The 16,989-nt window shown below is 46.8% G+C and overlaps 1 protein-coding gene across 5 annotated transcripts in view; it reads left to right on the top strand.

The window, feature by feature from the left end:
• The window catches only part of SLC4A2 (solute carrier family 4 member 2), a 364,938-nt gene that overhangs the window by 157,606 nt on the left and 190,343 nt on the right, over nucleotides 1-16,989 (top strand). For 4 of the 5 annotated variants that reach the window (XM_073677122.1, XM_073677121.1, XM_073677123.1 and 1 more), the window contains 2 exons: nucleotides 9,807-9,966; nucleotides 16,336-16,556. In XM_073677122.1, the coding sequence (XP_073533223.1) occupies nucleotides 9,807-9,966; nucleotides 16,336-16,556 (381 nt within the window). Of the gene's footprint in view, nucleotides 1-9,806; nucleotides 9,967-15,096; nucleotides 16,253-16,335; nucleotides 16,557-16,989 lie in introns of those variants that run through there. The other variant, XM_073677125.1, reaches the window with a different exon arrangement.

Below are 16,989 nucleotides of genomic sequence, written 5' to 3'. Positions count from 1 at the left end.
CCCTAATCTCCTAATACCTCCTCACACATAATCTCCAATATATAACCTGTCCTCTCCATACATCTCTACCCTAATCTCCTGATACCTCCTCACACATAATCTCCAGTATATAACCTGTCCCCTCCGTACATCTCTTTACTAATCTCCAGATGCCTCCTCACACATAATCTCCAGTATATAACCTGTCTTCTCCATACGTCTCTGCCCTAATCTCCTGATACCTCCCCACACATAATCTCCAGTATATAACCTGTCCTCTCCATACATCTCTGCCCTAATCTCTTGATACCTCCTCACACATAATCTCCAGTATGTAACCTGTCCCCTCCATACATCTCTGCCCTAATCTCCTGATACCTTCCCACACATAATCCCCAGTATATAACCTGTGCTCTCCATACATCTCTGCCCTAATCTCCTGATACCTCCCCACACATAATCTCCAGTATATAATATGTCCTCTCCATACATCTCTGTCCTAATCTCCTGATACCTCCCCACACATAATCTCCAGTATATAACTTGTCATAGAATCATAGAATGGTAGAGTTGGAAGGGGCTTCCTGGGTCTTCTGGTCCAACCCCCTGCTCAAAGCAGGATTCACTAAACCATCTCAGACAGATATCTGTCCAGCCTCTGTTTGAAGACGTCCATTGAAGGGGAACTCACAACCTCTCGTGGCCGCCTGTTCCACTCATTGATCTCCTCACTGTCATACAGTGTCTTCTAATATCTAATCTGTGTCTCCTCCCATTTAGTTTCATCCCATTGCTTCTAGTCTTTCCTTGTGCAAATGAGAATAAAGATGATCCTTCTACAATGTGACAGCCCTTGAGATATTTGTAGGCAGCTATTAAGTCTCCTCTCAGTCTTCTTTTTTGCAAGCTAAACATTCCCAAATCTTGCAACCGTTCCTCATAGGACATGGTTTGCAGACCGGTCACCATTCTGGTCGCTCTTCTCTGAACTTGCTCCAATTTGTCGATGTCTTTTTTAAAATGTGGTGCCCAAAACTGGACGCATTATCCAGATGAGGTCTGACCAAAGAGGAGTAAAGTGCGATAATGACTACATGTGATCTAGACTGTATGCTTCTGTTAATACATCCCAGAATTGTATTTGCCTTTTTTGCTGCTGCATCACACTGTTGACTCATGTTCAGTCTATGATCTATTAGTATACCTAAGTCTTTTTCACATGTGCTGCTGCTTAGCTCTATTCCTCCCATTTTGTATATGCTTTTTTCATTTTTATTGCCCAGATGTAGTACTTTGCATTTCTCCCTGTTATAAACCATTCTGTTAGTTGCTGCCCACTGCTCCAGTTTATTTAGGTCTTTTTGAATCCTCTCTCTGTCTTCTCTAGTATTAGCTATCCCTCCTAGCTTTGTGTCATCAGCAAATTTAATCAGTTTACCCTCAATTCCTTCATCTAAATCATTGATAAAGATGTTGAACAATACAGGTCCCAGGACGGAGCCCTGTGGTACCCCACTTGAGACATTCATCCAGCTGGATGTGAAGCCATTTACGACCACTCTTTGAGTCCGATCACTAAGCCAGCTATGAATCCACCTAACAGTTGCCTTCTCAATTCCATACTTGGTCATTTTTTCAATAAGGATGGTGTGAGATACTTTGTCAAATGCTTTGCTGAAGTCAAGATATACTATATCTACAGCATTTCCCTGATCCACCCAGTCAGTGATTCTGTCATAGAAGGAAATTAAGTTAGTCTGACATGACTTGTTAGTTACAAACCCATGCTGACTCTGGTTAATCACTTCATTCTTATCCAGGTATTTACATACATGTTGTTTAATAATTTGTTCAAAGATGTTTCCTGGTATAGAAGTCAGACTCCCCGGCCTATAGTTCCCTGGGTCCACCTTCTTCCCCTTTTTGAAGATAGGAACAACATTTGCTCTTCTCCAGTCTTCTGTGACTTCTCCTGTTCTCCAAGAATTTTCAAAGATTATGGAGAGTGGTTCTAAAATTTCTTCTACGATCTCCTTCAGTACTCTGGGGTGTAATTCATCTGGACCTGGAGACTTGAACTCATTTATGTTAGCTAAATATTCCCTCACAATCTCTCTGCTTACAGATAACCTGGATTCTTCTATTCCTTTAATAGGACAGTGAAGATCAGTTGATGTTACATTTTCTTTCTGAGAGAAAACTGATGCAAAATAGGAATTAAAAAGTTAGACCTTCTCAACATCCTTTCTTACCATTTCACCATTTTCATCCTGTAAAAATCCCATAGCATCTTTGACTTTTCTTTCACTTTTGACATACCCCCAAAATCCTTTTTTATTGCTTTTGACATCTCTTGTAAGCATTAATTCATTGTCAGCTTTAGCTATCCTGATACGTGCCGTGCAGGTTCTGCAGACTGCATTATAATCTTCTTTAGATATGCCTCCCTCTTTCCATTTGATAAACATTTGTTTAGTTCTTTTTAGCATGTGTTTAAGTTCTGTGTTCATCCATCCTGGTTTCCTTAAATGCTTCCCATTCTTCCTACTTTTCGGGATTGTTAACGATTGTGCTTTGAGAATCTCATTTTTTAAAAATTTCCCATCCTTCCTGGACATTTTTGTCTTTAAGGACATCCAGCCATTGGATCCCTCCTATTCTCTTTCTGAGTCTCTTAAAATCTGCCTTTCTAAAATCTAACCTTGAAGTTTGAGTCTTCACATGTCTTCCTCCTCTAGTTATCCAAAATTCTATAATAGCATGATCGCTGCCTCCGAGGGTCCCAGCCACTTTTACCTCCTCAACCATTTCCTCCCTGTTTATAAGGATTAGATCCAAAGTAGCAGATCCCCTTGTTTTCTCCCCTACCTTTTGGAAGATAAAGTTGTCAGCAAGAGAGGATAAGAATTTGCTTGACCTGTTAGTTTTACTTGAGAGAGATTCCCAACAAATGTCTGGATAGTTGAAATCTCCCATGACCACTACGTCATATTTTTTGGAGAACTTGGTCATTTGATGCATAAAGAGTTCATCCATATCTTCAGCTTGCCCAGGTGGCCTGTAGTAAATGCCTACAATGGTGTCCTTTCCATTGTTCTCTCCTTGTATTCTTACCCAAACAGTTTCCACAGAACTCCCAGTCTCTGAAGCTTCAATCTCTGTGCAGATATTCGCTTTTCTAACATACAATGCAACACCTCCTCCTCGTTTATCAAGTCTGTTTCTTGCAGATAAGTTGTATCCTTTTAGGCTATGTGCCCACGTTGCATTTATGAAGCAGAAAATTTCTGCTGCATAAATGCAAGTCCTCTCCCGGAAAAACGCATGCGGAATTCCGCACGCGTTTATCGCGCATTTTTCACGCGTTTATCACGCGTTTTCCACATGCGGAATTGCCTTGCGTTTTTTATGCATTGGACAAAGGCAATTCCGCTTGCGGAAACGCAAAATTAAATGACATGCTGCGGATTTTTGAACGCGGCATAAACGCTGCGGAAAAATCCGCAGCATGTGCATAGAACTTGCGGAATCCCATTGGGGAACATGGGGTGCGGATATACATGCGTTTTTCAAGCGTTTACGCTGCGGAAATTCCGCAGCATATACGCTTGAAAAATGCTACGTGGGCACACAGCCTTAGCCTTTTATTCCAATCATGTGTATCGTCCCACCAAGTTTCAGTGATTCCAATGACATCATATTCCTTTTCCTGCATTAGTAGTTCCAATTCTCCTTGTTTGTTGCCCATGCTTTGTGCATTTGTATAAAAACATTTTAGTTTGTGATTGGTTTCTCTTCCTCCCATATTTTTATTATTTAGATATTTTTGTCTTTGTTCTTCCTTTCCACTTCCAGTAGCAGAGATCTCAATAGTATTTGTCAGCTGTATGGCTTTTTCTGGCCTTTTGCTTCCCTTCCCACATTGTTCTAGTTTAAAGCTCTTCTGATGAGTGTAGCAAGGCGACTTCCAAATACATGTTTTCCAGTCTTCGTAAGGTGCACCCCATCTCTAGCAAGTAGTCCATCGTATAGGTAATTCATTCCGTGATCCAGAAATCCAAATCCTTGTTGACGGCACCATCGACGTAGCCAGTTGTTCACCTGTAGAATCTTATTCCACCTCATTGTTCCATGGCCATCCACTGGGAGAATGGATGAGAAGACCACCTGCGCTCCCAATTCTTTCACTTTCTTGCCTAAGTCTTCAAAGTCCCTGCAGATGGTTTCCAGGTCCTTTCTTGCGGTGTCATTTGTCCCCACATGTATTAGCAGGAATGGGTAGTGATCTGTAGGTCTGAAGAGTCTTGATATCCTGTCAGACACATCTTTAATTTTTGCTCCTGGAAGACAGCACATTTCTCTTGAGGTTATGTCTGGTCTGCAGATAGCGGCCTCTGTTCCTCTTAACAGGGAATCCCCCATGACCACCACTCTCCGTTTTTTCTTCACAACATTCTTCTTTCTCCATCCAGGAGGATTCTGAGGACTTACAAGGTTATTCATTGCTGGCAGAGTCTTATCTTGCTGTATTTCTTCATGGTTCTCCTGCGTGAGAGCCTGGTACTGGTTCCTGAGCAGTATGGGTGCTGACTGCCTCTCGATCCTCCTGCTTCTGTGGGTCACAGGCTTCCATTCCTCTGTTTCCTCAGGTGCAGTGAGAATTTCTTCTCTTTCTGAATCATGAAGAGATAATTCTGCTCTGTCTAAGAACTCTTCACCTTCCTTAATGATTTTCAAGGTAGTTAACCTCTCTTCTAGATTTCGCAACTTTTCCTCCAACAGGGACACAAGCTGCATTTCTGGCATGTGAATCTCCTGATACCTCCTCACACATAATCTCCAGTATATAACCTGTCCTCTCCATACATCTCTGCCCTAATCTCCTGATACCTCCTCACACATAATCTCCAGTATATAACCTGCCCCCTCCATACATCTCTGCCCTAATCTCCTGATACCTCCTCACACATAATCTCCAGTATATAACCTGTCCTCTCCATACATCTCTGCCCTAATCTCCTGATACCTCCTCACACATAATCTCCAGTATATAACCTGTCCTCTCCATACATCTCTGCCCTAATCTCCTGATACCTCCTCACACATAATCCCCAGTATATAACCTGTCCTCTCCATACATCTCTGCCCTAATCTCCTGATACCTCCCACACATAATCTCCAGTATATAACCTGTCCTCTCTATACATCTCTTCACTAATCTCCTGATACCTGCCCACACATAATCTACCATATATGACCTGTCCTCTCCATACATCTCTGCCCTAATCTCCTGATACCTGCATATACATAATCTCCAGTATATAACCTGTCCTCTCCATACATCTCTGCCCTAATCTCCTGATACCTCCCCACACATAATCTCCAGTGAATAACCTGTCCTCTCCATACATCTCTGCCCTAATCTCCTGATACCTCCCCACACATAATCTCCAGTATATAACCTGTCCTCTCCATACATCTCTGCCCTAGTCTCCTGATACCTCCACACATAATCTCCAGTATATAATCTATCCTCTACATACATCTCTTTCCTGCTCTCCTGATACCTCCCCACACATAATCTCCAGTTTGTAACCTGTCCTATCCATACATCTCTGTCCTAATCTCCTGATACCTCCCCACACATAATCCCAAGTATATAACCTGTCCTCTCCATACATCTCTGCCTTAATCTCCTGATACCTCTTCACACATAATCTCCAGTATATAACTTGTCCTCTCCATACATCTCTGCCCTAATCTCCTGATACCTTCCCACACATAATCTCCAGTATATAACCTGTCCTCTCCATACATCCCTGCCTTAATCTCCTGATACCTCTTTACACATAATCTCCAGTATATAAACTGTCCTCTCCATACATCTCTGCCCTAATCTCCTGATACCTCCCCACACATAATCTCCAGTATATAACCTGTCCTGTCCATACATCTCTGCCTTAATCTCCTGATACCTCCTCACACATAATCTCCAGTATATAACCTGTCCTCTCCATACATCTCTGCCCTAATCTCCTGATACCTCCCCACACATAATCTCCAGTATATAACCTGTCCTCTCCATACATCTCTGCCCTAATCTTCTGATACCTCCCCACACATAATCTCCAGTATATAACCTGTCCTCTCCATACATCTCTGCCTTAATCTCCTGATACCTCCCCACACATAATCTCCAGTATATAACCTGTCCTCTCCATACATCTCTGCCCTAATCTTCTGATACCTCCCCACACATAATCTCCAGTATATAACCTGTCCTCTCCATACATCTCTGCCTTAATCTCCTGATACCTCCTCACACATAATCTCCAGTATATAACCTGTCCTCTCCATACATCTCTGCCTTAATCTCCTGATACCTCCTCACACATAATCTCCAGTATATAACCTGTCCTCTCCATACATCTCTGCCTTAATCTCCTGATACCTCCTCACACATAATCTCCAGTATATAATCTGTCCTCTCCATACATCTCTGCCCTAATCCCCTGATACCTCCCACACATAATCTCCAGTATATAACCTGTCCTCTCCATACATCTCTGCCCTAATCTCCTGATACCTGCACACACATAATCTCCAGTATATAACCTGTCCTCTCCGTACATCTCTGCCCTAATCTCCTGATACCTGCACACACATAATCTCCAGTATATAACCTGTCCTCTCCGTACATCTCTGTCCTAATCTCCTGATACCTCATATAGAGTGTGCTTTGCTTCATCCTGACTCCGTCTCTCTGTGCACTGCCTCGCAGGGTTGTATTGCGCAGGCGCCAGGGAGTCACTGTCACTTCCCGTCGCCTGCGCAATAGAACCCTGCAGCGCAGTGCACAGGCAGACGGGGCCGGGATGAAACGAAGCGCCCTCTGGGAGCGGCGCTCTGCGCATGCCTGGTAGATCAGGGAGCACAGTGCACGTCACAAGACCTGTCACACGGCCCTGTGACGTGCAGGGGAGGGAGGGATTATGATAATATGTGTTATAGGCCGGTTTCTTCGTCACACGCAGAGGGCGGAGCCAAGATGGCGCGGCGTTCTTAAATCACACATGTGGTGAGCCTGCAAAGCAGCGATCCCTGGCAGCAATATGACAGACCATTTCTTTCTAAAAAAGTTCCCCTGATGAGTCTATATGCTGATGAAACGCGTCGGGAATAATTGCTGAGGACAACCACCCCTTCTCTGTCTATGTATGCCGCAAGTATAGAGTTCCCCATGATGGTCTCTGGCGGTGATATTGAAGATAAAGGGGTGAGATTGTTCCAATTTTCTGACAATAAGTCTGCTGTTTATATATGTGAAGCCTGTATCTGAGATGCATTTTTTCTCTCTGCTAATTTGTTCTGCCGTGTTCATCTACCAATGATGCTGGATTAGGATATGTGCAGAATTTAGCATGTTCTGCAGCAGTTGCAGAGAATTGTTGTGACTGCATCTGCATTTAAATATGGAATAATCCCGTCTGAAACTACCTCTATAAATTAATATTCAATGTGTGAATGTAGAGTTTTTGTTGGATTGTATGTCGTTAGGGTTTAGTAACTTTAAAGACACCTGTTTTGAGGAATGAGGATGTGTATCCTGTAGATGATCTAATTTGGTCAGATCTGAATAAGACTGGCTACAACACTTTACCTAAAATATACAAGCAATACTGGTAATTATTGAAAAGGAATGACCATCTTGGTATATATTGGTCAATGACATTATTACGGTTTCTTGCTTGTTACTGTCTCTGACTGGAGACTTGTTCTGTCGTTGGAGGCACTGGTCATCTCATCACTTGTGTTGGTGTTTGCTTCATCTGTGGCACTATTTTTGCACTTTATATTTTGTTTTTAATGAATAATGAATAAAGGTTAAAATTTTAACTAATCTGATATTGTACCTATAGCGATAACTACCATTTACCCTTAGACTGGAATCATGTAGAATCCAAATCTGTGTCTCTTTGGATAAAGCCATGCTACCAAGCTGATGGTCTGAAGAGAGTCTGATATTTTATTCTCCTTGTAAAGTCTCTTTAAAATCTCTGTTTCAAATCTGCCTGCTACAGAGGCAAATGTTCCTTAAATAGTTTACATTTGTTCTTACACATCCACAGGGCAAGGGTTAGAGAGGGTATTATTCCACAGCGCTCAAGTCTCGTTGTTTGAGCTGGCATAGCAGGGGGGCTCTTTAAATCAACATCTAGCTGGCTTTAATATAGTATGCAATTATCATAGTAACAAACATTGTTTCAAAACCAAGAGAGGACAACAATCAGGGTTATACAAATACTGGTCTGTCCTTCTTGACCAGCCACAGAAATACACATACATTCTCAAGTCAACACAAACACAATAGGGTATTTCTCTTGGCTTAAAGGGAACCTGCCATGTCATTTGTGTAAGTTAAACTGTCCCCAGGTTGTTGTTAGTGATGCAATGTGCATCACTAGCATGCTTTTTCCATGATAATCAGAGCTATAGTCATTTGCCAAAAGCACTTTATATACTTATAGCTTACTTGCTCGTTCAGTCCTAGGGGTGTTTTTTTCGGTATTTAGTCATTACTCGCTTGCGCACTTTTCAGTTTGTCCTGGGAGTTTGTGACATTGCCTGCCGCTGCGCAATGTGCAAGGTATTAATCCACGCTTGCGCATTATTCCTGGGGTCCCCGCACATGCGCCGTGACACGCGGCTCCCCTGTGCTTGCGCAGTGACCGCGTTGACCCCGCACGACGACCCCAGGAGCAATACGCAAGCGTTCATTAATACCTTACACATTGTGCATCTGCAGGCAATGTCACAAACACATGACAGGTTTTCTTTAACAAATCTAGACGTCTGGCTGATTAAGATTAGAAGCTGTCGTCACACCTCCCCACACATAATCCCCAGTATATAACCTGTCCTCTCCATACATCTCTGCCCTAATCCCCTGATACCTCCCCACACATAATCTCCAGTATATAACCTGTCCTCTCCATACATCTCTGCCCTAATCTCCTGATACCTCCCCACACATAATCCCCAGTATATAACCTGTCCTCTCCATACATCTCTGCCCTAATCTCCTCATACCTCCCCACACATAATCCCCAATATATAACCTGTCCTCTCCATACATCTCTGCCCTAATCTCCTGATACCTCCCCACACATAATCCCCAGTATATAACCTGTCCTCTCCATACATCTCTGCCCTAATCTCCTGATACCTCCTCACACATAATCTCCAGTATATAATCTGTCCTCTCCATACATCTCTGCCCTAATCTCCGGATACCATCTCACACATAATCTCCAGTATATAACCTATCCTCTCCATACATCTCTGCCCTAATCTCCTGATACCTCCTCACACATAATCTCCAGTATATAACCTATCCTCTCCATACATCTCTGTCCTAATCTCCTGATACCTCCTCACACATAATCTCCAGTATATAACCTGTCCTCTCCATACATCTCTGCCCTAATCTCCTGATACCTCTCCACACATAATCTCCAGTATATAACCTGTCCTCTCGATACACTTGGAGAACACGCCGACATATTGGGTTCATGTATTGTCACTTCTTGATTGTTTGCTTAAGTATTTGCTATTACTTTTCTCCTCTTTCTCCTGAAGATCATGTTCTTTAGATTCGCTGAGTCTCTCTGCCCCAGTACAATTCTAACTCTGACTGCCGAATAATGAGCCATGACTGAGACCTCTTTTACGTCATAGACTGGCAGGTTCTGCTGATCGGATGTGCATGGCGGGATGTCTCATGGTTTCTGGATCATCTAATTTTGCTCTTTTGTATGTATTTTCAGCCACCACCTGAATTGTCCCCCCAGAATTCTCTTCATTATGACGACGAAGGAGATGTCATCCAGGCTCTTGGTGTGGAAAGATTTGAAGATATTTTACAAGATGCTCATCCTCGAAGCCCAACTGAGCTGGGGAAGAGCTATAGTGAAGAGGACTTCCAATGTAAGTGAAGGACAGGGGGTAAGAATCAGGAGGAGGTGAGGAACAGAAGAACATGAGGAGAGAGGGAGAAGAAAAGACAATGAGATTGAGGGGTAGGGGAATATGTGGAGGACACAGGGAAAATGCCTGTCGGGAATACAGAGAATAAGGATCCAGTGAAGAAGAGAAAAGTGAATCGCAGGAGAACACAAAATGGGGTCAAGAGAACTTGAGAAGGAGAACAGGAGGAGTGAGGGGCAGGAGAATTGGAAAATTGCGAGAGTTAAAAATGAGGATAGTGTGGGGCAGGAAAACGTGAAGATGGTAAGGGACAGGAGAACAAAGAATGAAGCACCGGAGACTACAGAGTGAACGACAAGAGAAAAAGATGACAGTGTAGGGCAGATGAAGACAAGCCGAGTTTGCGTCAGGAGAACAAAAGGAGAATGATGGCCCGGAGAGGACAAGGAAAGTCATGGGCTGTCAAGCGGAATGATGGGCAAGAAGACAAAAGGAAAGTGAGGGGCAGGAGAAGATGAGAAAAAGTAAGGAACAGAGGGATGCAAGAAAAAGGACAAGAGGTGATTGATGGTCAGTGAAATGCAAGTAGAATGAGGGAAAAAGAGCAGAGCAAGAGGGCAGGAGGACATCAGGAGTGTGGTGCTGGAAATCAGAAGCACAGAAGGGCAGAAGGACAAGACGTGAGTGAGTGTTAGGCGGATTCAAGGAGAATGAGGAGAACAAGAGGAGAAGGTGAGGGTAAAAGGACACTAGGAGTGCAAGGGGGTAGGATAATGCCAGTGTGTAGGATAACACAGAGAATGATGTGAAGGAGAATAAAAGGAAAGCAAGGGGGCAGGAGAACTTGAGGAGAGGGAGGGGGCATAAGGACATATATAGAGCAAGGGGGCAGGAAGACAAGAGGAGAGTGAGGGGTTAGAAGGTCAAGAGTAGAGTGAGGGGCTGGGTGACATGGAGAAAGTGAGGGGTTGGAGAAGATGCGGAAAGTAAAGGGACAGCAGATTAGGAGAAAAGCAAAGGAAATGGGGGATATGCGGAGAATGAGGGGTTTGGGGAAACAGAGAGCAAGAGGTTGGGCTACACCGGGAGAGTAAAGGGTTGGAGGACATGAGGAGAGCATGGGGGCAGGAGGACATGAGGAGAGCAAGGGGGCAGGGGGACAAGAGGAGAATGGGAAAAAGGAAAAAGAAGAAGAGAGGTAGGGCACAGGAGGACACGAGGAGCGTGAGGGGCAGAAGGACACAAGAATAGAAAGGGGGCAGGAGGACATGATGAAAACGAAGGGCCAGAGTGCGAGTGGCTGGGGACACAAGAAGAAGAAGAAGGGAATTGTGGACATGGGAAGAGTGAGGGGATGGGAGACACAGAGAGAGACTGATCTGGAGTATAAGCAGAGAGCGGGGGGGCAAGAGGAGAGCAGGGGGGGGCAGGAATATACAGAGAGAGCAAAGGAGGAGGAGAGCGAGGTAGCAGGAGGACATGAAGAAAAGAAGTGGGTTGGAGGACACAAGGAGAGAAGGGGCAGGAAGCACGATGACAGTGAGGGGGTAGGGGTAAAGGAGGAGAATGAGTAGAAGAAAAAATAGAGGAGAGCAACCGGTGTTAAGAGTGAGGGGACTGGAGGACACGAGAAAAGAGGGGGTGCTGTAAGACACAAGAGAGAGGGGGGCAGGAGGACAAGAGGAGAAGTAGAACAAGAGGAGAGCGAGGGGGCAGAAGGACAAGAGGAGAGCTAGGTAACACAGAAAGAGCAAGGGTGAAGGAGGACACAGAGATAGGTGGCATGAGGACACGAGGAGAGCAAGGGGAACACAAGGACACAAAAAGAGCGAAGGTGCAGGAGGACAGGGGATAGTGAAAGAGAGGACATGAGGGGCAGGAGGACATGAGAAGAGCGAGGTAGCAAGGGGGCACGAGGAGAGCGAGAGGGCTAAAGGAAACAATGTGAGCAAGGGGGCAGGAGGACACAAGGAGTGCAAGTGGGCAAGAGAACATGAGGAGAGTGACAGACAAGAGGAGTGGAGGAGAGAGTAGGGCCGGAGGACATGAGGAGAAGAACAAGAGGAGAATGAGTAGAAGGAGAACAAGTGGTGCTAGAGGCCACAAGGATAGTGAGCGGAAGGAGGTCATGAGGAGAAGGAGAATATGAGGTGAGTGAGGGGCTGGCATACACGAGGAGAAGGAGAACAAGAATAGAGCGAGGGAGCAGAAGGCCATGAGGAGCGTAAAGGGCTGGAGGACACAATGAGAGCGAGGGGCTGTAGGACTATGGGAGAGCATGGGGCTGGAGGACACGGGTTGAGCAAAGAAAGCGAGGGGGCAGGATGACAACAAGAGAGATAGAGGGCGGGAGGATATGAGCAGAGCGAGGGAGCAGGAGCACAAGAGGAGAGTGAAGGGACAGAAGGACACAAAGAGAGCAAAGAGCTCAGGAACCAGGGAGATCAAGAGGCTGGGGAACACAGGGACAGTGAGGGGACAGGGGCACATGAGGACAGCAAGGGAGTAGAAGGATATGAGGAGAGCAAGACTCTGGGGAAGGGAGGGGCTGGGGGTCATGGGGAGAGTGAGGGGCCAGGAGGACATAGAGAGAGCAAGGGGGCATGAGGAGAGAAAGGGGACATGAGGACAAAAGAAGAGCAAAGGGGCAGGAGGACTCGAGGAGAACGAAGAGCAGGAGGCGAAGGAGGACCAGAGGAAAGTGAGGATTTGGAGTACACTGGGAGAGCAAGGGGTAGATGGATATAAGGAAAAGGAGATAAAAGGAGAGCGAGGGGGCAGAAAGACAAAAGGAGAGCAAGGGGCTGGAGGACACAAGGAGTTGGAGAACAAGAGGAGAGCGAGGGACCAGGGAAACACATGGAAAGCAAGGGGCTGGAGGACTAGAGGAGAACGAGGGTGAAGGAGGACAATATGAGAGGGAAGGCTTGGGGAGACGGTGAGAACAAAGTGCTGGATGACACGAGAAGAGCTAGGTGCTGGAGGACACAGAGAGAACAAGAGGCTGAAAGACCTGAAAAGAAGGAGAGCTAGAAGAGACTGAGGAGGAGAACAAGAGAGCGACGGTGCTGGGGGACATAGGGAGAGCCAGGATTAGGAGGACTTGAGGAGAAGTTGAACGCGAGGAGAGCGAGGGGGCAGAAGAACAAGAGGAGAGTCAGGGAGCAGAAGGATGCGAGGAGAGTGAGGGGGCAGGAATACAAAAGGAGAGCCAGTGGGCATGAGGACACAAGGAGATCGAGCCAGGGGCAAGAGGACATGAGGAAAGAAGTATAAGAGGAGAGCTTAGGGGCATGAGGACATGAAGAGAGCGAATGGGCTGGAGGACACAAGGAGAGCGAAAGTGCAGAAAGACACGAGAAGGGCAGATGGACATGAGGAGAGCGAGGGGACAGAAGGACACATGGAGATCCAGGGGGCAGGAGAACCTGACGAGAATGAGGTGAAAGAGGACATGACAAGAATGAGAAGAAGGAGAACAAGAGGAAAGTGAGGCGACAGAAGGACAAGAGGTTAACACAGAGAGCAATGGGCTGGAGGACATAAGGAGAAGGAGAAAAAGAGGAGAGCTGTGGGGGCAGAAGGAGAGTGAGGGGTTGGGGGACACAAGGAGAGTGAGGGGGTAAGTAGAACTCAAGGAGAGCAGGTGGCAGGAGGACACTATTGAGGGCAGGAGAAGACGAGGAGAATGAGAACAAGAGGAAAGCGAGGGGCTGGTGCACATGGGGAGAGCAAGGGGCTGAAAGACGGGGAGAGCAAGGGGCTGGTGTACATGGGGAGAGCAAGGGGCTGAAAGACAGGGGGAGAGCAAGGTGCTGGAGAAAATTACAAGAAGGAGGAGCACAAGAAGAGAATCATGAGAACAAGAGGAAAGTAGTGGGCTGGGGTACACAGTGATTGTGAGGAGGCAAAAGAACAAAAGGAGAGCGAAGGGCAGGAAGACTCGAAGAGAGCGAGGGGCAGGGTGACACCAGGAAAATGAAAGAACTAGAGGAGAGTGAGGGGCTGGGGACATGGGTAGAGTGAAGAGGCAGGAGGACACAAAGAGAGCGAGGGACAATAGTACATGAGGAGAGCAAGGGGCTGGAGAACATGAGGAGAGTGAGGGGCTGGAGGACACGAGTATAGCGAGGGGACAGAAGAACAAGAGAAGAGCAAGGGGCTGGGGGACACAGGGAGAATGAGGAGCAGGAGGACATGAGTGAGAAGGAGAACAATATGAGAGCAAGGGGCTTGGGGACACAAAGAGAACGAGTGGCAGGAGGACATGAGGAGAAGAACAAGAGGAGAGCGAGGGGGCTGGGGGACACAGGGAGAGCGAGGGGCAGGAGGACATGAGAAAAAGAACAAGAGGAGATCGAGAGGGCTGGGGGACACAGTGAGAGCAAGCACGAAGAAGGACAAGAGGAGAGCGAGTGGCTGAGGGAGACTTTGAGAACGAAGTGCTGGAGGAAATGGGGATGGTGAGGGGCTGGAGGACATGACGAAAAGGAAAGCGAGAATGAGGAGAACAAGAGAAGAGCAACGGTGCAGGGGGACTCAGGGTGAGCGAGGGTTAGAAAGACTTGAGAAAAGTTGAACAAGAGGAGAGCGAGGGGGCAGAAGGACCTGAGAAGAGCAAGGGGGCAGGAGGATGCGAGGAGAGTGAAGGGACAGAAAGACACAAGGAGAGCGAGTGGGCATGAGGACACAAGGAGATCGAGGGGCAGGAGGACATGAAAAAAGAAGTATAAGAAGAGAGCTTAGGGGCAGGAAGACACAAGGAGAGCTAAACGGCAGAAGGACGTGAGGAGAGCGAGGGGTCAAGAGGATACAAGGAGATTGAGGGAAAGGAAGACACAAGAAGAGCAAGGGGCAGGAGGTTATTAAGTTAGCAAGGGGCAAGAAGACACAATGAGAATGAGGAGAAGGAGAACAAGATGAGAGCAAGGGGGGCAGAAGGACAATAGGAGAGCAATGGGCTGTAGGACATTGGGAGAGCTTAGAACAGGAGTATATGAGAAGAAGAGCAAAAGGAAACCGGACGGGCTGAGTGACACAGGGAGAGCAAGGAGGCATGAGGACACAAGGAGAGTGGGGGCAGGAGGTAATGAGAAGAACAAGAGGAGAGCTTGGGGGAAGAAGGAGAGCGAGGGGTTAGGGGACGCAATGATAGTGAGGGGGTAAGTAGAACTCAAGGAGAACAAGCCACAGGAGGACACGAGAATGAGGGGCAGGGGAGCACAAGGAGATTGAAAAGTAGAACAAGAGGAAAGCAAGAATGAGTAGGGGTAATACATGAGGAGAGTGAGAGGCTGGAGGACACAAGGAGAACGAGGGGACAGGACAAGGGGAGTGGAGAAGCTGGGTGACATAAGGAAAAGGAGAACAATATTAGAGTGAGGAGCAGAAGGATAAGAGGAGAGCAAGAGTCTTGGGGACACGGGGTGAGAGAAGGGTCCGGAAAATACAAGGAGAACGAGGGGCAGGAGGACATGAGGAGAAGGAAAACAAGAGGAGCGCTTGGGGGCAGAAGGACAAAAGGAGAGCGAGGGGCTAGGGACACAAAAAGAGCGAGAGGAGCAGGGGGACACAAGGAGAGCGAGGGAGTCAGGGGGATACAAGGAGAGCCAGTGGGGCAGGAGGACATGAGGAGAAGGAGAACAACAGGAGAGCAAAGGTCTGGAGCACACTGAGAGAGCAATGGGATGGAGGATGTGAGAGTGAGGGGCTGGAGGACACGAGGGAGAGGCTGGAGGACACTTGGCGATCGAGGGGCTGGAGGAGACAATGAGAGCAAGGGTCAGGAGGATGCTAGAAGAATGAGAAGAAGGAGAACAAGATGAGACTGAGGAGGCAGAAAGATGAGAGCGAGGGGCAGGAGGACACAAGGAGAATGAGGAGGAGAACAAGAGTGGAGCGAGGGGCAGGGAATACATGGGGAGCAAGAGGCTGAAGGACACAAGTGGAGCAAGATGGGCAGCGGCCTCCAGGAGAGCGAGGGGCAGGAGGACACGATGAGAATGAGAACAAGAAGAGAGCGAGGGGTTGGAGTACATGGGGAGAGTGAGTGGCAGAAGGAACAATGAAAGCGAGGGCCAAGAGAACACAATGAGAGCGAATGGGAGGAGGACACTAGAATAATGAGGAGAAAGAAAGCAAGAAGAGAACGAGGAGGCATAGGGACAAGAGGAGAGTGAGGGGCAGCAGAACACGAAGAGAGTGAAGATCTGGGGTACTCGGGAGAGCAAGTGAGCAGGACAACACAAGGAGAGCGACGGGCAGTAAGACACTAACTGAACGAGAGGTAGGAGAACACAAGGCGAGCATGGTGTTGCTATTGACGGTTTTGACTCAATTTTGGTTTACATATTACTCCTTGTCTTGTAGACCACCGTAAGTCCTCTCATCACATCCACCATCCTCTATCCTCGCACCTACCCTCTGATATCGCTAGCCGAGACCCACGTAAACACAAGAAGAAAAGGCGAAGAAGAACCTCAGTTCCTGGAGATACCCCTAGTACTATTCAAGAGAAGGAAGAAGAGGAAGAAGAGGACACTGATGGAGAGAAATCCCCAGATGAAGGGACTGATGGCGGGGACATGCAGGTGACATGCTGTTGTTATTTTACTCTCCCCCTTCTTTCACACACATCACAGGTTGCATGTTCTCCATATACTTGTTGCTAAAATGCACTTAACGTCACTGAGGGCCACTATGTGAACAACAATGCGGATAACAATGTGGACAACAATGCAGGCCACAGTAGGTAACACAGTGGGTAGCAATGTTGACAGCATAAAAATGTAGTTTTAGGGCACAATTAAAACTGGGGATACTGGAAATTTACCGGTTTGTGTATGTGGTATAGCATTCAATAAAACTGGCACAGCACAAGAGAAGTCCTGGAGATGGGAGTGGGATGTTAGTCTTAGATCATTAGCAGAGCAAAGAATATGGGTAGGTGGGAGACAGATGAGGAGAAGTGGGGCAGTGCAACACTGTGGAGAGCACAGGTAGGGTGGTAGACAGAGATGAGTA

The sequence above is a fragment of the Phyllobates terribilis genome, unplaced genomic scaffold, assembly GCF_046119375.1.
Source record: "Phyllobates terribilis strain yellow unplaced genomic scaffold, ASM4611937v1 Scaffold_4__5_contigs__length_816908805, whole genome shotgun sequence".
Lineage (NCBI taxonomy): Eukaryota > Metazoa > Chordata > Amphibia > Anura > Dendrobatidae > Phyllobates > Phyllobates terribilis.
The sequence above is the reverse complement of the archived record's forward strand: the minus strand, read 5'-3'. Positions and strand labels throughout refer to the sequence as shown.